At 42.3% G+C, this 20,555-nt stretch overlaps 1 protein-coding gene and 1 long non-coding RNA gene across 2 annotated transcripts in view; both read right to left on the reverse strand.

Moving 5' to 3' along the window:
- Positions 1 to 292: 292 nt before the first annotated feature.
- LOC308466368 overlaps positions 293 to 20,555 on the reverse strand; it is a 71,228-nt gene continuing 50,965 nt past the window's right edge. Inside the window, exon 2 of the long non-coding RNA XR_013980805.1 lies at positions 293 to 5,018. This is a non-coding gene — a long non-coding RNA (uncharacterized lncRNA). The remainder of the gene's footprint in view (positions 5,019 to 20,555) is intronic.
- LOC308466301 (protein regulator of cytokinesis 1-like) lies at positions 434 to 19,548 on the reverse strand. The gene is made up of 11 exons (XM_080987063.1): positions 19,453 to 19,548; positions 17,961 to 18,093; positions 16,698 to 16,820; positions 15,487 to 15,720; positions 14,289 to 14,459; positions 12,696 to 12,848; positions 11,070 to 11,217; positions 10,692 to 10,828; positions 9,408 to 9,503; positions 7,443 to 7,583; positions 434 to 5,587 (listed from the first exon to the last, which is right to left on the reverse strand). The coding sequence occupies exons 1-11, from the start codon at positions 19,473 to 19,475 to the stop codon at positions 5,459 to 5,461; spliced, it is 1,488 nt and encodes a 495-aa protein (XP_080843189.1). The 5' UTR covers positions 19,476 to 19,548; the 3' UTR covers positions 434 to 5,458.

Genomic DNA, 20,555 nt, shown 5'->3' on the forward strand with positions numbered 1-20,555 from the left:
TTGGCCACATTATTTTCTATTCTATCAACACGCTTGATAAAAATGTATTTCATCTGCCCTGGCAAAGACAAGCGCAAACCATTAACAAAACAGAATATCAAGTACAATAAAATGGACTTACCAAGTGTCACTGCTTGCAGTATTTAAGCCTGTTAGCCCAATCTTCTGGTCGAGCAATCAGTAGTACAGCTGTTGAACTATAATGATCCCCACACATTGTGAAGAGCAGCCAAAGGGGTTGTCTTCTCTCATATTCGTCATTGTATTAAGTGAAATGATCACAGGGATACAATTTTGCTAGCATAGCTTTTTATTTAAGTAACTGCAGAGTTAATAAAATCTTGCTTTCCAAAATGTTATTCCATTTATAGTGCTTAATTTAAATTTAAAAAACCATTTACAATCCCAATCCCATTTAAGAAGTCTACAAGGCAGCTGTTTAAAAATAATTTCAATCTTAAAAACAACCAAGCACAAAAAGCTACCAGCACAGAGTAGCTCTACTCATGTCAACTCATTGCCATAATCACGGTACATAATCAAGATTTACAAAAGTCTTGTTTCTAAACGGAAGTTCATTTTGCAGCACAATCCTAGGAGTGTTTGCTTGGAAGTTACGGTAAGTCTGACTGTATTAACTGGGGCTTATGCCTTAGGAAGTGTGCGTAGCATTGCCGTTCTAGATCCCTTGCATGAATTGTAGTCAGGGATCCAGTCTTTTCAACAGAAGGTTCTCTGAATGGTGATTGACTGACAAGACAGATTGTTTCAACGTATGGCAAAAATATATCTCAAAATATATTTGGCAAGGGAAAAACCCGAGAATAAAATATAAAATATTGATAGATGCAAAAGAAAGAGGTTTTTCCCTGCTAGATATGAGACTATACTATGAAGAATCCTGTCTTTGTTGGTTGAAGCCTCTAACCTAACTAAGACAAGCAGCTGCATTAACATAGGAACAAGTGTTGTTCCCAAAAGACAGTCAGTGCAAAGCATGCGGAGTAAAATTACAGTTTCTATTTAACCTCAGAAAAATGAAGCTTATGAAGACTTCACGCTGAGCTTTCAATTCTAGTACTGTATGAACTTAGATGAAAATATTTTCAGATTTGTCAAGACACCTTGAATCTGACAATTACAGGCTTCTAATAGCTTCAGACTCACATTCCTATTTTTAAAATACTTAAAAATTCAGGGGCGGGGTCATGCCCTAACCTCCCAACCTAGGTATCAAGGCCAGCTTAAGTCTGTGCATCCAAGAGTTCGCTGCTTATTTCCCAAACCACAGTAGTACTGTACACATATGAACCAGCAAGAGTTATCTGGTATCTTTGGATCAGAACATCTGGCAGTTTCCATGAAGATTCTTTCTGGTTTGATATGACTGAGGCACCCAGTGTGGGATTGTCTCTTCCTACCACCCATGATCACTGCAGATGGTGACAGCAGCCACGAAATTAAAAGACGCCTGCTTCTTGGGAGAAAAGCAATGACAAACCTAGACAGCATCTTAAAAAGCAGAGACATCACCGTATAGTAAAAGCTATGGTTTTCCCAGTAGTGATGTATGGAAGTGAGAGCTGAACCATAAAGAAGGCTGATCGCCGAAGAATTGATGCTTTTGAATTATGGTGCTGGAGGAGACTCTTGAGAGTCCCATGGACTGCAAGAAGATCAGACCTATCCATTCTGAAGGAAATCAGCCCTGAGTGCTCACTGGAGGGACAGATCGTGAAGCTGAGGCTCCAATACTTTGGCCACCTCATGAGAAGGGAAGACTCCCTGGAAAAGACCCTGATGTTGGGAAAGATGGAGGGCACAAGGAGAAGGGGACGACAGAGGACGAGATGGTTGGACAGTGTTCTCAAAGCTACCAGCATGAGTTTGACCAAACTGCGGGAGGCAGTGGAAGACAGGAGTGCCTGGCGTGCTCTGGTCCATGGGGTCACGAAGAGTGGGACACGACTAAACAACAAGAACAACAACCACCACCACCCAGGGAGACAGGGATCATGTGGGTTAGATTTCAACACTAGCACAAATCAAGCACAGCAGTTTAAGTGCCTGCATGTAGGACCTCAAACAGAACCAACTGTATGTCAGGTGCTTGTGAGATAGATGTGCCATGGATACTCTCATAAGAAAAAACCGCTCCTTTCTCCTTATTGGGTATCCAAGAGCCCATATATAGTCCTTAAGTAGGTTCCTATCGAAAGGAGAAAATAACAGAGGCCAACCAGAGAATATTGAGAAGCAAAGCAGCTAGTAAGCATGATCTTTATTATACTGTTGCCACAGGGTGCTCACAACCACATGCTGAAGTCAGGAGGGGAACCCCGAACAATGGTGTGCAAGCCCTGATATAGACTTTTGAAATTGCCCACCCTGTACCTCGAGGAAAGGTAAAGGGACTCCTGACCATTAGGTCCGGTCGTGACCGACTCTGGGGTTGTGGCGCTCATCTCGCATTATTGGCTGAGGGAGCCTGCGTACAGCTTCCGGGTCATGTGGCCAGCATGACTAAGCCGCTTCTGGCGAATCAGAGCAGCACACGGAAACGCCATTTACCTTCCTGCCGGAGTGGTACCTATTTATCGACTTGCACTTTGAGGTGCTTTTGAACTGCTAGGTTGATAGGAGCAGGGACCGAGCAACGGGAGCTCACCCCGTCGCGGGGATTTGAACCGCCGACCTTCTGATCAGCAAGTCCTAGGCTCTGTGGTTTAACCCACAGCGCCACCCGCGTCCCTTTACCTTGAGACCACCCTCCAAAACATCATACACACATCACTGAAGGGGGCAGTCTGCAACACAAATCCCGTTTGGCAGGATACTGATAATGGTCACTGATTGCTTTACTTGGGCAGCCTGGCCATTCCTTTTGAGATGCTAAATACTTAGTTCCTGAATCCAGTTCACAGGCTCACCCTGTTCATACACAAATATGCCCTGAAGGCAGGATTTGTGAGCAAAGAGACAATGGGGGAGGCTTCCCCATTTCCTTCCTTACTGAAGATATTATTCGAGGTTACTGGAAGAGTCAAAATGGCTTCAGGTTTGTTCTCCTGTACTGTTTCAGACACGTGGTTTATATACTTATATACTCGGCCTTTTGGCTAAGATCAAGTGTAGTGTGTGTAATAAAATAAACATTCATAAATGTACAAGGCAAACACATACATAAGTCCTTAGAATTCCCGTAACAATACTTTCGTTTCATCAAAGCAGACAGCATATTCATTGCTAGGTGTTCAGTGTTTCGTTCTCCATTTGGAGTGAAAGACACATCCAACTGTGGAATGCACACAAGCACACAATGTCTGGGGAAGCGGGGAAAAGCAAAAGTGGCTGAGGCTAGGAAGACGCATGTGCTGTAGCACTTTCCCCAAAGGGTGTCTCCACGGAGGGAAACGTCTCTAGTTTATAGTGCTTCATGGTCAAACGCATGGCTGCCATACAGATTTATTTGAGGGATAGGTTTGTGGGAAAGGCTTTCTTTATGATGCACTGCCATCTGGTGTTCATGATATGAAATTGGACATCACCCTCCCTAGAGGAAGCTGCAACATAGCTGTAATACAGATACCCAATTATATGCAGCAGCCAGGGCTAAAATAAAAGGCTCTGTTTGAGGGGAAACCAGGGAAAGAAGTGGGGAGCCCCTGACTCAATGTCCCAATCTAGGTCACACGATCCCCGCTTTCCCGGGTGGTAGAATGACAGAAGCCCTGCATCTTTTACAACAAACGGAGAATGAGGCTTACCTCTGCAGTCTCCACGCTACTAAAAAATTCTTTAACACATCTGAACCTGAGACAAGGCACGCTGTTCAATTCCCTTGAACCCTTTGCGGTCATGATCTGCAATCCTAAAGCAATGAGTAGATAATCTGCCACTCCAGATGTAACTGATCAGCATCTTCCAAAATCAGACCACTAGGCATGCACGCTGGGGCAGATCAGAGTAGAGAAGCACCTTCTTGGTTGTTTCCCTGCTGGCAGCCTAGGAGAGGGCATTCTCTGTAATAGCTGAGCTGTGGAATTCCCTCCCCACTGAGGGGCATCTGTGCCACCATATGCTGAAGACAAACCTCTGTACCCCAGCATGACACCCAAGATACATTTTTTTAAGGACCTATCCTATTATCCAGATTGTAAATAGCATTAAGTGATTTTAATATTTTATTTTTATATTATGCCACCTGATGATACACTGGGTGAGGGATTTGGGGCATAATACCCAATGCTTTGATTGGGAAAGGTTATGAAAATGGATTAAAAATTTTCAGCATGTTGTACGTTGAAAAAATATTACATGAAATTGATGTATAGGTGCTATCTGACTCCTACTAAACTAGCAAAAATGTATAAGACAAGAACGAACATTTGTTGGAAAGGTAAAGAACAAGAAGGTACCTTTTATCATATGTGGTGGACGTGTAAGGTTATAAAAGCATTCTGGTAAATGATATATAATGAAATGAAAATAATGTTTAAAATAATTTTTATAAGGAAACCAGAAGCTTTTTTTTAATTAGAAATCGTAGGTACCGAGATTCCAAAGGAGCAGAAAAGACTTATGTACACAACAACTGCCGCACGGATGCTTTTGCCCAGAGATGGAAAGATGATAAGAGTCCTTATTAGAGAAGAATGGCAAATTAAGCTGTTGGACTATGCCGAAAACTAACCGGAAAACTTAGAAACCAAGCAGACAAAAGTTTCAAGAAAGAATGGGAAAGATTTATAACTTATTTAAGAGACCACTGTAAGCAAATGGAAACATCAGCAGGATTTTAACAAAACTTGTAATGTTGGATAATATGGATAGACCTAAAATATGGATGATGAAATAATATGCAGTTGAAACTGATAATAGGACCCATGGAGGGGATGGTGAGAAGTCTGGAGATTCATAGTTTTTATTTGATGTATACTTGAAAAAATTATAACTCACTGAGAGAAGCAAAAGCTACAGGGAACCAGGCAGAGGGCCTTCTTGGTAGTAGCGCCCACCTGTGGAACCCCCTCCCATCAGATGTCAAAGAGATAAGCAACTACCTGACATTTAGAAGGCATCTGAAGGCAGCCCTGTTTAGGGAAGTTTTTAATGTGTGACATTTTAATGTATTTTTAATCTCTTGTTGGAAGCCTTCCTACACCCCTGGCTTCACCTCCTCCCAATCTTCAAGACATTAAAGACTGTTCTGACACCATCAAAAAATTTAACAAGAGCAAGGAATGGGGAAGGAACAGAGGCAGGAAGGGTAACCATGGCAGATCACTAACTCCTTGATACATTTTTGTCTTCCGGATGAATTTCCCATACACACATACAGGGGTTCTGTCAAATAAAATAAGGCAAGTTGTCATTACTGTACTTTGCTTCTGGTTGATGCAAGCTTGTTGAATAGGGCTCCTTGTACTTTGGCTTCGAAGCATGCACATGATTTCTATCAGATAATTGCCTGTTGGATCAAAAGATTATTTACTTTCCGCATCTTGCTAGGAGGTGGCATGTTCACACCTCCTGCAGGTCTTTTAGTGGCTGATTTGGGAGTTCCACATTCATCCCTCTTCAATGACTGCAAAAAAAGAGAAATAAATGTTGCTTTAACTCTGTTAAACAATAATGCAATTCTTCAGTAAGTTCTCTGTTGCCTCTTTCTACATTGGAGCAGCAGCGAACAGAAAGAGCCCTGCAGCCCTACCAAGCAAAAGCTCCACCCTGATACTTCCAAGAGATGTTCAGTATTTCAAAGGTAGCCCCAAAGGTGGGGCTACCTTTGAAGGTGACCCAGAAACTGCAGTTAATCCAGAATGTGGCAGCTAGACTGGTGAATGGGAGCGGCCGCAGCAGCCACATAACACCGGTCTTGAAAGACCTACATTGGCTCCCAGTACGTTTCCAAGCACAATTCAAAGTGTTGGTGCTGACCTCGGCCCAGTATACCTGAAGGAGCATCTCCACCCCCATCGTTCAGCCCGGACACTGAGGTCCAGCGCCGGGGGCCTTCTGGCGGTTCCCTCACTGAGAAAAGTGAGGTTACAGGGAACCAGGCAGAGAGCCTTCTCGGTAGTGGCACCCGCCCTGTGGAACGCCCTCCCATCAGATGTCAAGGAAATAAACAACTATCTAACTTTATTTTATTTGTATATATTGCTTGTTTTATGTTGCTAAGGCCGTTGGCTAATGCAAATAAAGTTTATCTTATCTTATCTTATCTTATCTTATCTTATCTATCTAACTTTAGCAGCCCTGTTTAGGGAAGTTTAGGGAAGTTTTTAATGACTGATGTTTTAATGTATTTTTAATCTCTTGTTGGAAGCTGCCCAGAGTGGCTATGGAAACCCAGCCAGATGGGTGGGGTGTAAGTAATTTACAATTATTAATTATTTATTATTATTATTATTATTATTATTATTATTATTATTATTATTTTCTGAAAGACCCCAGGGGCAGTAAAAAGAAATGCTACAAGCATGAAGGCAGCTGGTCCACATACATTTGCAGCCCACAGTTGATAAATGAGTGATCCATAACCAAGAGTATGTTCAGTCCACCCTTGAGAATTTGTAGAAAGTGTGGCACTTATATTTAGAGCTCCAGCACTTGTAAAATAGGACCAGTAGCTGCTTTTCACAGGTTTCTAAGGAGCCAATGCACACCCGGTGATGTTTCAGTGACATAGTCAACTTTTGCATTCCACATATTCTGAACAGTTAAGCATGTCTTGCTAGCACTGCTATGCTCTCCCCTGACAACCTTATTGTTTTGTACAATCTCTGTCCTTGGGTGGCAAGGATCAACAGTGCCCCAGAGGCCCTGTCTGCTTTCCACACATGGCGGTGGCAGCATCACCACATCCCTGCTGTCAAACTTCCCTCTTCCCACCAGGCACAGAGAAAAAGAAACACTCCTGCAAGACTGAGAAAGAACGCCATCGTAGGCTAACATTCAAGCCCTCCGTTGATTATTCTGTGGGGGAAATGTAATGGTTCTGTGCTGCAAGAAAAACGAAAGCTTGCAAATCTAGACCCAACCTGTCTGCCAGATCGTTATACAGACAAGACACATGATTATGACATATAATGTATATAGAACATCGGCTGTCAATTAGATGGGGGACTAGACTGCTGGATCATGTGTTCCTTCTCCCTCAATTGTAAACATTGGTGATGAACCACATTTTGTGCTAGCCAGAATTAGCTTTGAATTTGTAACTAGCTTCAAATGCTGGCTAGATCCTAGCTTAAGTGACTAACTTTGCAACAGCAACCAGACGAAAGTGAGAGCACACCAAAGAGAACATGGCAGACAGAGTCAATAAGGCACAGTCATTATTTAGTAAAGAACTGACAACACATCCCAAACATGGCAGTCACATTTTTATCAAATAAATAATGTGCTGAATTAAGTGACTCGCATGCAAAACTTACCATTTTGGGCTGATCTTTCTTAATTTTGTGATGCTGCAATTGCAGGGCCATGGAGTCCAGAAACCTCTGATTATTAACAAGGAAGTGTGAGTTGTTTTCCTTCTCCCAGTCTTCAGTATCTTTCTTCAGTTCTTCCCCCAACTAGTTTTGGCAAATAAGTTTTTTAAAAATAAAAAATAATACTATTTAATAAAAATCTCAATGCAGTTCACCTAAAAATATAAATGTAACATTTCCTAAAAACTAAATTAAAAGGGAAATAAAAATAAAGCACAACTTTATACCATAATAAAAACTAAGCAGTATACAAAACAAAAATAAAATAAAACTTAAAAGAGTCAGGAAAGCTTGAGTGAAGCTTGAAGAAACCTTGAGCAAGCCCGTTTTCACAAGGCATTCGGAGGTCATTACTGTTTCCATCTCACAAATTACCCAAGGGAGGGCACTCCAGAGTGTGTGCTATCACAGAGAAGGCCAACTTGTCACAATTCACAGGTCAGGGAATGATCAGCAGCATCTCCTCTGAAGAGCTAAACGATATGCTCTGTTGACTGGTCTCTTTAAATCTGAAGGTTCATTATTGTTCCACAAGATGTATATTTCTTTAAGGGCCAGAGCAAACAACGTGACCCAGTTTTACAGCTGTGAAGCAGTATAGCAGGTGCTGTTAAATTGTGTTAATTAAGCTGTGTCAGCAATTGGGTATACAGTGGTACCTCGGGTTAAGTACTTAATTCGTTCTGGAAGTCCGTTCTTAACCTGAAACTGTTCTTAACCTGAAGCACCACTTTAGCTAATGGGGCCTCCTGCTGCCTCTGCGCCGCCGGAGCCCAATTTCTGTTCTTATCCTGAAGCACTATTTAGGTTAGCGGAGTGTGTAACCTGAAGCGTATGTAACCTGAAGCGTATGTAACCTGAAGCGTATGTAACCCGAGGTACCACTGTAGTATATAAAGAGCAGCACCTAGCTCTCTCAGTACCCTGGGGGATGGGTTGGTGGTTGGGTCATGCTTGTTGATATATTTAGTGTAAAAGGAGTTTTTGTTATTAAAACCTAGCTAAAGTTATTTTGCGTTGCTTGTAATGTGTGGTCTCCCCAGCACGCTTTCTGCAGTGCAACTAATCTGCAAATAGCCAACATGCTCAGTCTATACCAGGAAGGTGGTTTGGACTTAAAATTTCAACCTTGAACTGACAACCAGTTTAGTCAATTTCAGAAAACTTTAAACTTCACACTGCCACTATTCAAGGCACTCTTCCAACTCCGTTTGCAGCTGAACAATTCACTTTCCTCTTCAATATTAGAGACGTTAGCTAGATCAGCCAAGAAACGATCAAGCATGCTAAGAACCTGGAGTCATTTGGACCTCAAATTTGAGGTGTCATCAATGTGCTTTCCAGAGGCAACTTTATATGCACAGAAAATACTTCCAAAGTTTATGAGATGAAAGCATTACAGTGGTGCCCCGCAAGACGAATGCCTCGCAAGACGGAAAACCCGCTAGACGAAAGGGTTTTCCGTTTTTTAGTTGCTTCGCAGGACGAATTTCCCTATGGGCTTGCTTCGCAAGAAGAAAATGTCTTGCGAGTCTTGAGATTTTTTTTTCGCTCCCCCCCCCTTTATCTAAACCGCTAAGCCTTTAATAGCCTTTTAGCAGCTAATCCGCTAAGCCTTTAATAGCCGCTAAACCGCTAATAGCGCTAATCTGTTAAGCCGCTAATAGGGTTGCTTCGCAAGACGAAAAAACCGCTAGACGAAGACACTCGCGGAATGGATTAATTTCGTCTTGCGAGGCACCACTGTATCTACATGTTAGAACTGCTTTGCCAAGGAGTGTTAGTCAACAAGGGGTTACGTGAAATTTGGTGCCTGATCCACATGAACACCTAAGTGTTCATGTGGATCAGGCACCAAATTTCACCCAAAATGGATGGAAACTACACAAAAATGGCCCTGGGACTTACCTTTAACAATTGTTTTTGAAGCTTTGATCTTTCCCTTTCCTCTTTGAGTAAGGTACCCCCTCTGTTTAGAAGTCTGCTTGGATCTGTTGATTTTTTCTGAATACAGAAGGAAAACAGGTTACACATTAAGTAACTGATTGTTTACCTATAGTACATGGGTGTACGAGTCTAAAAGCCCAGGACACAAATTTTCCACAGCCCTCTAGTGGCTATGCTGGCTCATTCACCAGAAGTAATGTATTTAGCATTAACTCTGGAAGCGTATACACTCGATTCTGACCAAACTAAGCCTCCTAGAGCAAAAACCTGAAGCAGACATTCAGAAGAATCTTGCCATTCCGAGTAAGATTGTGGCTCTTATTCTAGTACAAGCCCAGGCAGATAAAAGATTATCCTTTCAAAGCACCAAGTATGAGGGTATTTGCGGCTCAGTGGCATATGTCAGTTCCTTTGAAGACAAGCAAATAACATTGCACAGCTGCTTTATGCATTTATCAGCGAATGATGGGTGGGCTGGTATCATCCTAGTACCCTTGTGTCTATACAGTATAGAAGCTGTACGTTTCTGACAGTTGTGTCAAATGGTCACTTCTGAACAAGTGCACTGTTCCGTTGGCTAGCTTTCACTCATTTGCTCCTTTTGTTGTATTTGCCTACAATTTGGGACTGTTAATCCATCCTGCAGGGGCACCATGCCTGCTCATTTCATCCACTTCTGTGGAAGGGGAGCAATCCAGTTTTAGATTCCCATTATAATCAAAATTGGCCACCCAATATCTGCTTTAAAACCTCCAACAGATAGAGGTGGGGTGGGAGTCAGTTTCGTTTTTAACAGATCAGTGGTACCTTGGTTTAAGAAAAGCTTAGTTTATGAACAACTTGTATTAAGAATGCTGCAAACTCGGAAGTAGGTGTTTTGGTTTGTGAACTTTGCCTTGGAATAAGAACATGTTCTGCTTCCTGTTGAGTGTGTTCCATTTGTAAGTTGAGTCCCCCGCTGCTATGGGAAAGCACACCTTGGTATGAGAACGCTTTGGTTTAAGAACGGACTTCTGGAACGGATTAAGTTCATAAACCAAGGTACCACTGTATCTTGGTCCCGAATAATGAGATGAATTGGAAAGACCCAAAGAGCAGCTCCAAAACAGACTGGGCCTCTACCCAAAGCTTCAGATACGAATCGAATCTTGTGTCTGGTGCTCACCTAGATTTCACCCATATCTAAAAACAGCTTCAAGTTTCCCTCTCTGCAGTGAGATAACATAAGCATTCAGTACTTCTGACCTCCAGTTCACCCAAACGCTCCCCGATGGCATTCCATTTGTGAACATTATCATATAGGTGTTTGTTTTTCTCATAAACCTCTTTTATTCTCAAAAGTTCTTCATCGTGTTGACTCAACAACTCTTCAGAGAAATTATCTAAAGCAAGAAAACAAGAGTTAAGGTTTCATGGCATGACTCTGCAACTACAAGATGAGGATCAAATAGCGACTAAGCACTTTCACTGTGACCCAGCCCTAGACGATTTAACAGAATTTTGCCTCATCAACCAGACATTCCGTTTTTAAAATTATGACAAAAATAGTTTTACCTGTCTTTAGTCATAAGTAGACACAAAATAAAGGTTTGTATTTGAAAGATATAAGATGTAAGGAATTACCACTTAAAAAGGGCTGAAACGCAGCTCTTTGTTCCTCAGAATAAAAGCATTTGCCCCAGAAATCATGAAGTTCTTGCCTGACTCTGAAAGTAATTTGTTTTAAACTTTCCTTCTTCAGCACTTCCAGGTTCTCCAACTCCTCTTCCCACTAATGAAAACAAAACAAGTGTCTCATGGTTATTGCATTTGGCAATGGAGATCTTGCTTTCACTATTTCCAGACAATTACTCAGACTTCTCCATGACTACAAATTTGTTACAGCAAAGGCTGTAGCAGTGACGTACGTAGACTGGGGATATTCCTGAAACTGGAGTAATCTGATCTGACTGTCAGTTTGACACCAAGAGGCATTCACGTAGAATACAATTAACTCTTTAGAACTTTTTTTAAAAATGGCCATTTCCCCCACACTTTAAATTTAATGCTTCCATGTCAGCTGAGCTTAGAAGAAGGCCACACGCTCAAAATACATTAGAGCAAGATGTTAGCTCCAGACAGTAAAATGAGAAGGCTCCTTCATTATACAATTTAAGGTACTACTACTTAACTTTAAAGCCCTAAATAGCTTTGGGTTCAAATGCCTGAAAGTGTGCCTTTTCCTGCCTATGTCTTCTCTGGGCAACTTTTCTTTTAACCCAGCAGGTATTTTAAATGAAGCTTGATTCTATAGCTTTAAGCAAGTACATACATCTCATATTAATGTATCTGAAGAAGAAATATTTTAAATAAACACATGCAGCTGCTATTTCAGAAGCTTCAAAATTAAAATACGACTCACTGCAGGTGAGAGACACAAAACTGTTGAGGGTCCAGCATCAAAGCAGATCCAGTGAAGCAAAACAGGCAGTAAAGTCAGTAAATATCAACATCTGGGGGGAAAAACACTGGGTAGTAATCAACGAAGTTTTACTCAGACTGGACTCCCTGAAATTAATGCGCACGACTTAAGTTAGGTCCATTAATTTCAATAGGAGTGCCTTTTACCAGCTATAGCTGGTATGTCAACTACAGGGAAAGTCTGGCCATGGTGATTCATGCAGTGATGACCTCAAGACTTGATTACTGCAATGTGCCCTATGTGGGGCTACTCTTGGACCTGGAGGCTCCAGCTGCTGCAAAACACTATGTCTAGACTGTTGATGGGGAATGACTATCACCGGGATGTAACTTTAATGCTCCAAGGTTTGCATGGACTGCCTGAATACAACACGACCAAGTTCAAGGTTCTTGTATTAATTTACAAGGCCCTTAACAATGTGGGTCCAGGATACCACAGGTACTGCCTAATCCCATATATCCTTGCCTGATCATCAAGGACTTGGGCAGAGTCAATGTTAGTGGTAACCCCATGGCTCAGATTCGTGGCTTGTATCCACCAGGAGCTGTGAATTCAGTATTGTGGACCCAATTTTGTGGAATTCCCTTCCAGTTGAGGTCAGGCAGGCCCCCTCCCTGATCTTCCAGAGCCTACAGAAGACTTTTAAAAAATCCAGCACAAATTTAAACTGAAGTCTGATTCTGTAGTTTTAAGCGACTCTTACCTTTCTGTATTGTAAATTACATAAAAGACCATTGTAGTCAGCCTATTATTAATGAACAGTGCCATCAGAATTCTGATTCTATTACCATTTTTATTGCTTCAGAAATAGGGCATCTGCTTGCCAACATTGTGAGTTGCTCCTGCTTCTCTTGTGGCTGTTGAAGTCTGTCCCACAAAACTTGCACCTCTTTCACCAGAGCATCTCTGCTGGCAATTAGAGAGTCTTTCTTGACCTGCAACTACAAAGGCACATCTACATCAGTTCATACAAAACAGCCATATGGAAAAGGCAGCAACAAGGTATGTGAACTGTACCATATAGTCTCAAGAGCAAGTCAAGCCAGATGTAACACTGCATCATCAGCTTCTCAGGAAAAGTGCATGCCAACACTCCATCTTGATCACGGTACCAAAATTAAGCAATGAAGTATTGTGATTACCAGTTCTATAAGGTGGGGAGGTGGTCCGGGGCGGATTGGGCGGGGGTGGGGGAAAAAAATGTTGGTGTTTTCAATTTAACTTGCAGCTTGGAAGCTTAACTGAACACTGAATTACTGTTGGAGTAGAACACACTTTAGCCTGGATATAATTACACCAAGACTCTTGAGTTTGGAAAAAGATGGAAGCTAAGTTTATTGAAGGAAATACACATACAGTCGTACCTTGAAAGTCGAACAGCCTAGTTCTTGAACGTTTTGGCTCATGAACAATCGAAACCCAAAGTGACTGTCCCGGTTTTCGAATGTTATTTTGGAAGCCGAATGTCCAATGGGGCTTCCAATTGGCTGCAGGAGTTTCCTGCAGCCAATGAGAAGCCACGTTTTGGTTTTCAAACGTTTCGGAAGTTGTATGGACTTCTGGAACGGATTCCGTTTGACTTCCAAGGTACAGTGGTACCTTGGTTACAAACGCTTTGGGTTACAAACACTTCAGGTTACAAACTCTGCTAACCCAGAAGTAGTACCTTGGGTTGAGAACTTTGCCCTAGGATGAGAACGGAAATTGCACGCCGGCGAGTGGTGGGAGGCCCCATTAGCGAAAGTGCGCCTCAGGTTAAGAACGGACCTCTGGAACGAATTACGTTCGTAACCCGAGGTACCACTGTACAACTGTATAGGGAAGATGCAAGGATGTTTCCTTTCCCAGCGATGATGTAGAAAAAGAAGGAAATGAGGTCAGGAACCCTAAAAACATGTCTAACACATGATGGAAGGTCAGTACAGGTTAAAGGACAGTCTAGGCAACTTGGAGGTTCTTCCTTCTATCTACTCTTTCCCATGGAAACAAATCAGCCTCCAGTTCAAACCGAGTTGCATCCCAACAGTTCCAACAGGGAACCTGTGCTCCACCGTCTCATTTCAAATGGCTGAAGGCAGGGAGTGGGAAGTTAGAATAGAGATGGAACCCTCATTCACTATTACACTGCATGGCCCACACATATCACCTTGCAGCATTATTAGCTACAGAAGACCCATTGGCCTGACTATAAGAAAGCACTTATACCTCCATATTGGAGGCCTTTATTGCACTTTGCAAGCCATGGTTATAAATGGCACACCTGTTGCATTTGCCCAACATCATTTAAGGACCATATTGGTTCTGGTATTCATGTGGGCTAAACAATCTGAACAGCAGCCTCATTCATGTGAATACATCTTTTTTACATTCAAAAGACCAACCTGATGAACAAGCAATTCGAGATCCTCAAGGTTTTTCTTTGTAAGGCAAATGCATTCTTCTTCATCGCTCAACATATCACTTTCCAGTGTCCCATCTGGTGTGTGTCCAATTTCTTTATTATACTGCCTGACCTTTCCCCTTAGTTTAAAAAACTCTTTCAATCTTTGCTCCTAAACAAATAAAATGATTTAAATAGTCAGATCAAACAGCTTTCAAATGTAATGCTGTCATGAGGTCTCAGATATAAAGAACATCTAAAAATCACATGTTTAACCCAACAAAACAGATTGACAATATGCCTGACACTGTCCAACTTCACATGTTTAACCCAACAAAACAGATTGACAATATGCCTGACACTGTGCAACAGAGGAATATCAAACTAGTTTCACCCACTCAACAAAAAATGAACAGATTCGTTTATTGATTAAGGCTATTTGCTAATTCTGGATAACCAGAATGAATATCTGATATGAATTAAATGCAATTTTTCTAGAACAAGCATTCAAAAGCAATTTGCCAGGAAATAAGAAAGCACCATGTTTAGTAGGCATGAGGAACCTCCCTATAATTCACACCAGACTGGCTTAGAAGTAAGTTGAATCACTCCCCCTCTCCCAAGGGAAAATATTTATTTCAGAGTGAATTCAAGTTTTAGGGTTGCCATATGGAATTTCCCAGACATATCTGTAATACTGTAACCACAAGCAATGTCCAGGCATAAATTGGAGAAATGTCTGGGAAAATCTGCACGAATGGCGGCAGTGTCATTTTGCAGATCTTCCTCAGAAATAGCTTCAATTTATTTGCAAAACCAAACCAAAACAAAACTCTACAACTCTTCTGTCTGGATTTTCACTTTGTAAAATGTGGCAACCCTATCTTCACTTCTAACTTTTACACATCTAGAGGCCCCAACAGCAGGTCTCCTGGCTGCAAAAGTAACCATTTAGGGGCTGACTAGAGGGGAGGGGGAAAGTGTAAGTTGCTGAGAATTCTTCTTACATTTTAATTCAAACCAGAGAAATATTCAGAAGCCATACAATGCCTCCATTTGTGGCTCATACCTGGGTCCAAGCCCAGCAAGCCTTATCAGAACCTCTGGTTTTTACTATATATTGGGTATATAAATTCAATAAATAAAAATAAATACGTTTCTGTTTAAATAATGCAAAGGGGGAGGGGTCAGTACTACACCTTCACTTTCAAGAGCTGCTGAACATGTTTGTCTAATTCTTCCAGCTGCAAACAACTTGGAACACTGCCGGTCGGTATGTAGTATGGAGTAGCGTAAAGCTCTGAACATAGTCTCTGCTCCTCTAGCTGCAGCTGTTTCAACTTCGTCAGCCTCTCTTGTTTTTCTTTAAGAGCGCCTTCTAAAGCCAGACGAAACTCTTTTTCTAACTGGATGATGGATAAGCCATCACCAACCTGTAAAGAGTCACAAAGGGTTAGGTGCAGAAATGTACAGATGTCCCTCTCTCTTACGCGGGGGTTACATTTTGGCCCCTGCACGCATAACTGAAATCATGTAAAGTGGGGAGCCCCCTCTAAGCCTTTTCAAATGCCATCTCAGCCGCTCTCTCTTCAATCCACACAAAATATACTGTATCCAAAAACACCCACAACTATAATTGAAACTTTGGGGCTGGCAGGAGGCTGGAGGACATGCAGGAAATGGCTGCTGCTGCTGCGCTACCCCGCACATCAGCTGTGGGTAGGCGGGGAGGCTGAGCAGCGTAAACAAAGCCCTGCTGCACCTCCAGTCTCTTTGGGGCTTCCTATGCTCTCACTGACATCCTCTTTGGTTTCCAGGGAGGGTCTCCTTGTGAGCCACACGGACTCTCCAGCTCTCTCTCGCCATTTCCAGGTTCGAATCAAATCATTTAATTATTTCCTGGTGCCACGCATAAGTGGAAGGATGCCTGTATTGGCACTACAGTGAGTGGCAGTACTGAGCAAAGATCACATTTTGACAGGTCTGTACCGAAACAGAATTTGTATTTGAACAGTAACCTTCCAGTCAGCTGCCAGACCAAATATTTTAAGTCTTAATTCATTACAACAGTAAAAAGCAGCTCTGAAGAATCACATTAATTACAATTATGCCCATCAGAGGGCTCTAGAGATTCCAAGTGTTCAATAGAAACCTTACACGTGCAAAGCAAGAGCTCCAGATTTTCAAATGCAATGGTAATTACAGAAAACAGTGCTGAGAATAAAAACTCATCATGGTGGCAGATATCAGCCCATTGTCGTTAACGCTGTAATTGTATACAAGTCTAATCAGATGTAAGCACCACTGAACGTAATGAGGGTTGCTCCCTGGTATATCAAGTATAGGACTGCAACCTAAGTGACATCTTTGTGCTTTGTTATCCGGAATAAGCAGCAGTGAAGCAACTTGCCTGGTAAGGGTCCAGCTTGAGTTCGTATCTCACGATATTCAACTGAGACTTCTGTATTTCAATGTCATTTTCAATTTTTTCTTTCAAATTACTTTCTTCCTCAATCATTTCATTCAACAGAGTCTATCCAAAAACCCATACAACAGTAGTGTAAGTACAGTTCCTTATCAGATTTATTAACTGTCAAATTAAAGCATTGCACCCATAGCTAAATTAAGAATTTGTGCCACATTAATGTTCTGCATTTTAAAATACACACCACTCAAGTTTGTAACAGAAGAAGTGTTTCTGACATATAAACTACCATCTCCCAACTCAGTAACTGGAGTGTGGTCTGGTAGGCTTCCTGAGGCTTCCTGTTTTTTGCATTATTAGCTGGCTGGCTTTAAACCTGTTTACACACAGCAACTTGTCAGTAGCAAATAACCCCCTCCCAGTCATCAAGAAAACTGGGGGGTGGAAGTTTCTATAAAATGAGTTCTTTCTTCACATTCCTTTTCATCTACTGATGTGTTTCAGATAACTATCAGCAGACAGCTTGGCTTATAGCTTTTGTAAATACTATAAGGTTGGTCGAAAAATGGAAATATTTAACCAGGTGCTTTGGGACCTGGACCATATTTTCTTAGTCTCTGCATTTAGCCCTACCCATTTTATATGTAGGAAGAGACCAGTCATTGACTGTCTAAGTAAGCCCTTTACATTTTTGCTGCTGAGGTCTCCAAAATCAAGTAGAAACTGTGCATTGGATCAATTGTTGTAAAAATGGAAGAGAACAAAATATACTGTCACTTCTGCCAAAATAAAAGCCAACTGCTGCAGCTCATGTAAGTTTTGCAATGCAAGTTAGTGAGCATTATTAATTTTGTCAGCAAAGATATGAAGGCCTGCAACTTAATTGAACGATTCAGGATCTGCTAGCTCAAGAACCTGTGTCCCTCCAGATGTTGCTGAAATACAGCTCCCTTCATTCCTTGGGGAGCTGGGTCATAGTGTCAGGAAGGAGGGTGTCAATGTAAAGACTCAAATGGTAAATAGCACAAAACAAAACAGATTAATCTCCCAGCAACAGTCTGAGCACCGGACTTAGAAATTGGAATTTTCTCCCAAAAACTCACACCGCTGCTTTAAAGCAACAAAATATTATTTGGAACAAAACACAAAGAAGGACCTAAAACCCATTAATATATAAATTGACAAACTGAAATAAGTCAACTGTTTAAGAGCATTTGGAGTACAAATCACACACACACTGCTCCATACCTCAATGTGCGCCTTAGCTGTCTGCATGCGCTCCAGCTGCAGTTCTCTGCTGATACCCATTTCGTTCCATAAGTCTACAAGCTTTCCAAAAGCTTGGGTCACGCTATTCACTAGGGAGGAGGCCAAAACCTCACTGTACAATAATAAAATAGAAAATGGCACATGAGAAATTCCAAGCCTTGCTTTCATTCTATCACGATTTTGTTCCGTTTCCTACATCGGCATCTGTTCGACCATATTACATGACTTGTGCTTCACAAATATTCCCTTTGTAAGTTTCTGATCTGCCCGGAATGCGCCTGGTTAGTTTCAAACTTAGCTCCTGAAAGGTTTAGGCTCAGAGTTTTCCCTTCTCCTAGATGGGCTACCTTCCCAGGTTGACGAGCCCCACCTGCCCCTCACTTCCCCCGACAGCAGGTGCAGAAACTGCCTTCTTGCCCATTGGCCTCACGCTTGGTCTTGTCAACGCAATCTGCTGGATCCTGTCTTTGAATGCAGGGCAGCTCCTAACTCAATGAGGGTTTGAGACTCATCGGCTGCCCTCGTCTGGTTTAGGCAGCCAGTCAAAGTTGTTCCTGGGACATGGCCCCCCATCGCATGCTGACAGCTTCTAGGAGCCACAGGCGAGAGCTGAGTGCAGGGTGGGCACCAAAGGCGGACAAACTACCCCCAAAGGCGCACAACATGTTTCCACCCTTCCCCAACACTTCATCATTACCTTCCCTGAATTTATCTAGTCCTGATTTGAAGTCGCCAAAGTCAGTGGCCACCACCGCCCTCCTGTGGCGGGGAGTTCCACAGCCTCACTGCACAATTCAAAGCTTTCTTTTTTATTATAATTTAAAAAAGTTCTTTATTACAAAACAATTTACATCAAACATAGACAATAACAATAAACATACACAAACCACTAACTAGCAACATATCCTTTGACATTAGACACACTTTAACTTCTGATTCACCTCATTGTGCTTTTTACACCCCTTATTCTATATGCACTTCTTTATTATTACTCTCTTCCATTACTTACCAAAAGAAATTATTTTTATTAACGTTTCCTTACCCTTCAAGATGCAATCTAAACCTGTCAGGAGCACTGCATTATCACAGTGCTTTTAAAAGATATTCTTTGAATAGTGCCCAATCTTTACTTTCTGATTTGATTTTCCTTTTATTCTCCCAGTCATTTTCCCAAGTTCTAAATATTCTATCATCTTCGCTTGCCAGTCAGTTTTTGTGGGGATTAAATCGTCTTTCCAGTTTTTAGCTATTAAAATCCTAGCTGCTGCGGTTGCATACATAAAAAGTGTTCTTAGGCTTTTTGGTATTTCAATCAACATGATGCCTAACAGAAAGGCTTCAGGATTTTTTTGGAAAGGAGAATTAAAAAATCTTTTTAGCTTCCTTTCTTTCGCCCTGAATCTCCCAGCCTTCAGCTTCGGGTCCCCTTGAGGCCCTCGGCTTCCCTCCTCCCCTCAGTTTCCCCTCTCACCTTTCCCTCGCCGGCTTCGCCATCACCGGTAATTAAAATAACGAAGAATTCCGAATAAGGAACCGCCGCCAAAATTCAAAACAAACGGCGAAGGAACCGCCTAGCAACAGGCTCTCGCCACCGCGCCTCTTGATTGGACGTCGGACTGAGCAATCAACAAGCCACCTCCGGTTCCCATTGGCCACGGCGAAGCGCGTTTCCTTCCCACCCCGTAAATGCCCCTCCGTGCGCCTCTATTGGAGCTCACGGAAGCTTGGCAAAGCGCTGATTGGTCGTAAATCAGCAACAGAGGGAAAGGGGATGTCCGCTCCGCACGGTGCATGGCGGTGACGTAAAGGGCAAAGCGCTGATTGGCCGCCCTCAAAGCTAAGCAGCGAGGGAGGGAAAGGGGATGTCGGTGCCGAGGTGGAAGGCGGGGACGTAAAGGGGCGCAGAAACCTGATTGGCAGAAGGCGACGTCACTCATGTAAATCCCGCTGAGTTCAACGGGTGGTTGGTCAGGGAAAGGCTGTATAGATCCGAGCTGAAAGCGGGTTAAAGGTTCGATCCCCCAGTAGGGCTGAGCGAGCATCCCTGTGTAACGTCTTAGGGAGCCAGTGCGGACCAACAAGGGTTTGACTGGGGATAAGGCAGCCTCCCATAGCTGTCAATTTACAGATTTGAAAATAAGGGACCAGCAGCCTCGAAAATAAGGGATCAGCAGCCAAAATAAAGGATTTTGCCTTAGTTTATACAGAAATCTGGCACTGATGGAGCCACGCTGCTTTGGCTGGGACTGACTGTGTTTTGCAGGGGGTTGGACTAGATGATCCTAAGGGTCTACAACTCCCACCAAAGAAGAGGGGCAGACAAAACTGATGAACGACGTCAAGATGGCAAAGCTTACTGGCAGAATTAGAAACCAGGAAGAGGACCTCTTTAATAAAGAATGGGGAAAGTTTATAATTTATTGGAAAAGCTATTGCAAAGAGTTACATAAAATTGGTAGGATTGACAGAAAACTTGTAGTTAAAATTTGAACTATGGATGGACAAATGATTTATAAAAATATGAGTTATGAAAGGGGTGCATAGGCGGAAATCGCTACATTAAGATGCTGCACT

Source organism: Podarcis pityusensis (assembly GCF_964106645.2).
Source record: "Podarcis pityusensis genome assembly, chromosome: 17".
Classification (NCBI taxonomy): domain Eukaryota; kingdom Metazoa; phylum Chordata; class Lepidosauria; order Squamata; family Lacertidae; genus Podarcis; species Podarcis pityusensis.

Coding starts and splice junctions, on each gene's coding strand:
- LOC308466301 (XM_080987063.1), bottom strand. CDS start 19,475: ATGGCGAAGCCGGCGAGGGAAAG. Junction 15,721..16,697: donor TCAAGCTGGACCCTTACCAG/GCAAGTTGCTTC, acceptor GACTCTTTACAG/GTTGGTGATGGCTTATCCAT. Junction 7,584..9,407: donor TTCAAAAACAATTGTTAAAG/GTAAGTCCCAGG, acceptor TGCCAAAACTAG/TTGGGGGAAGAACTGAAGAA.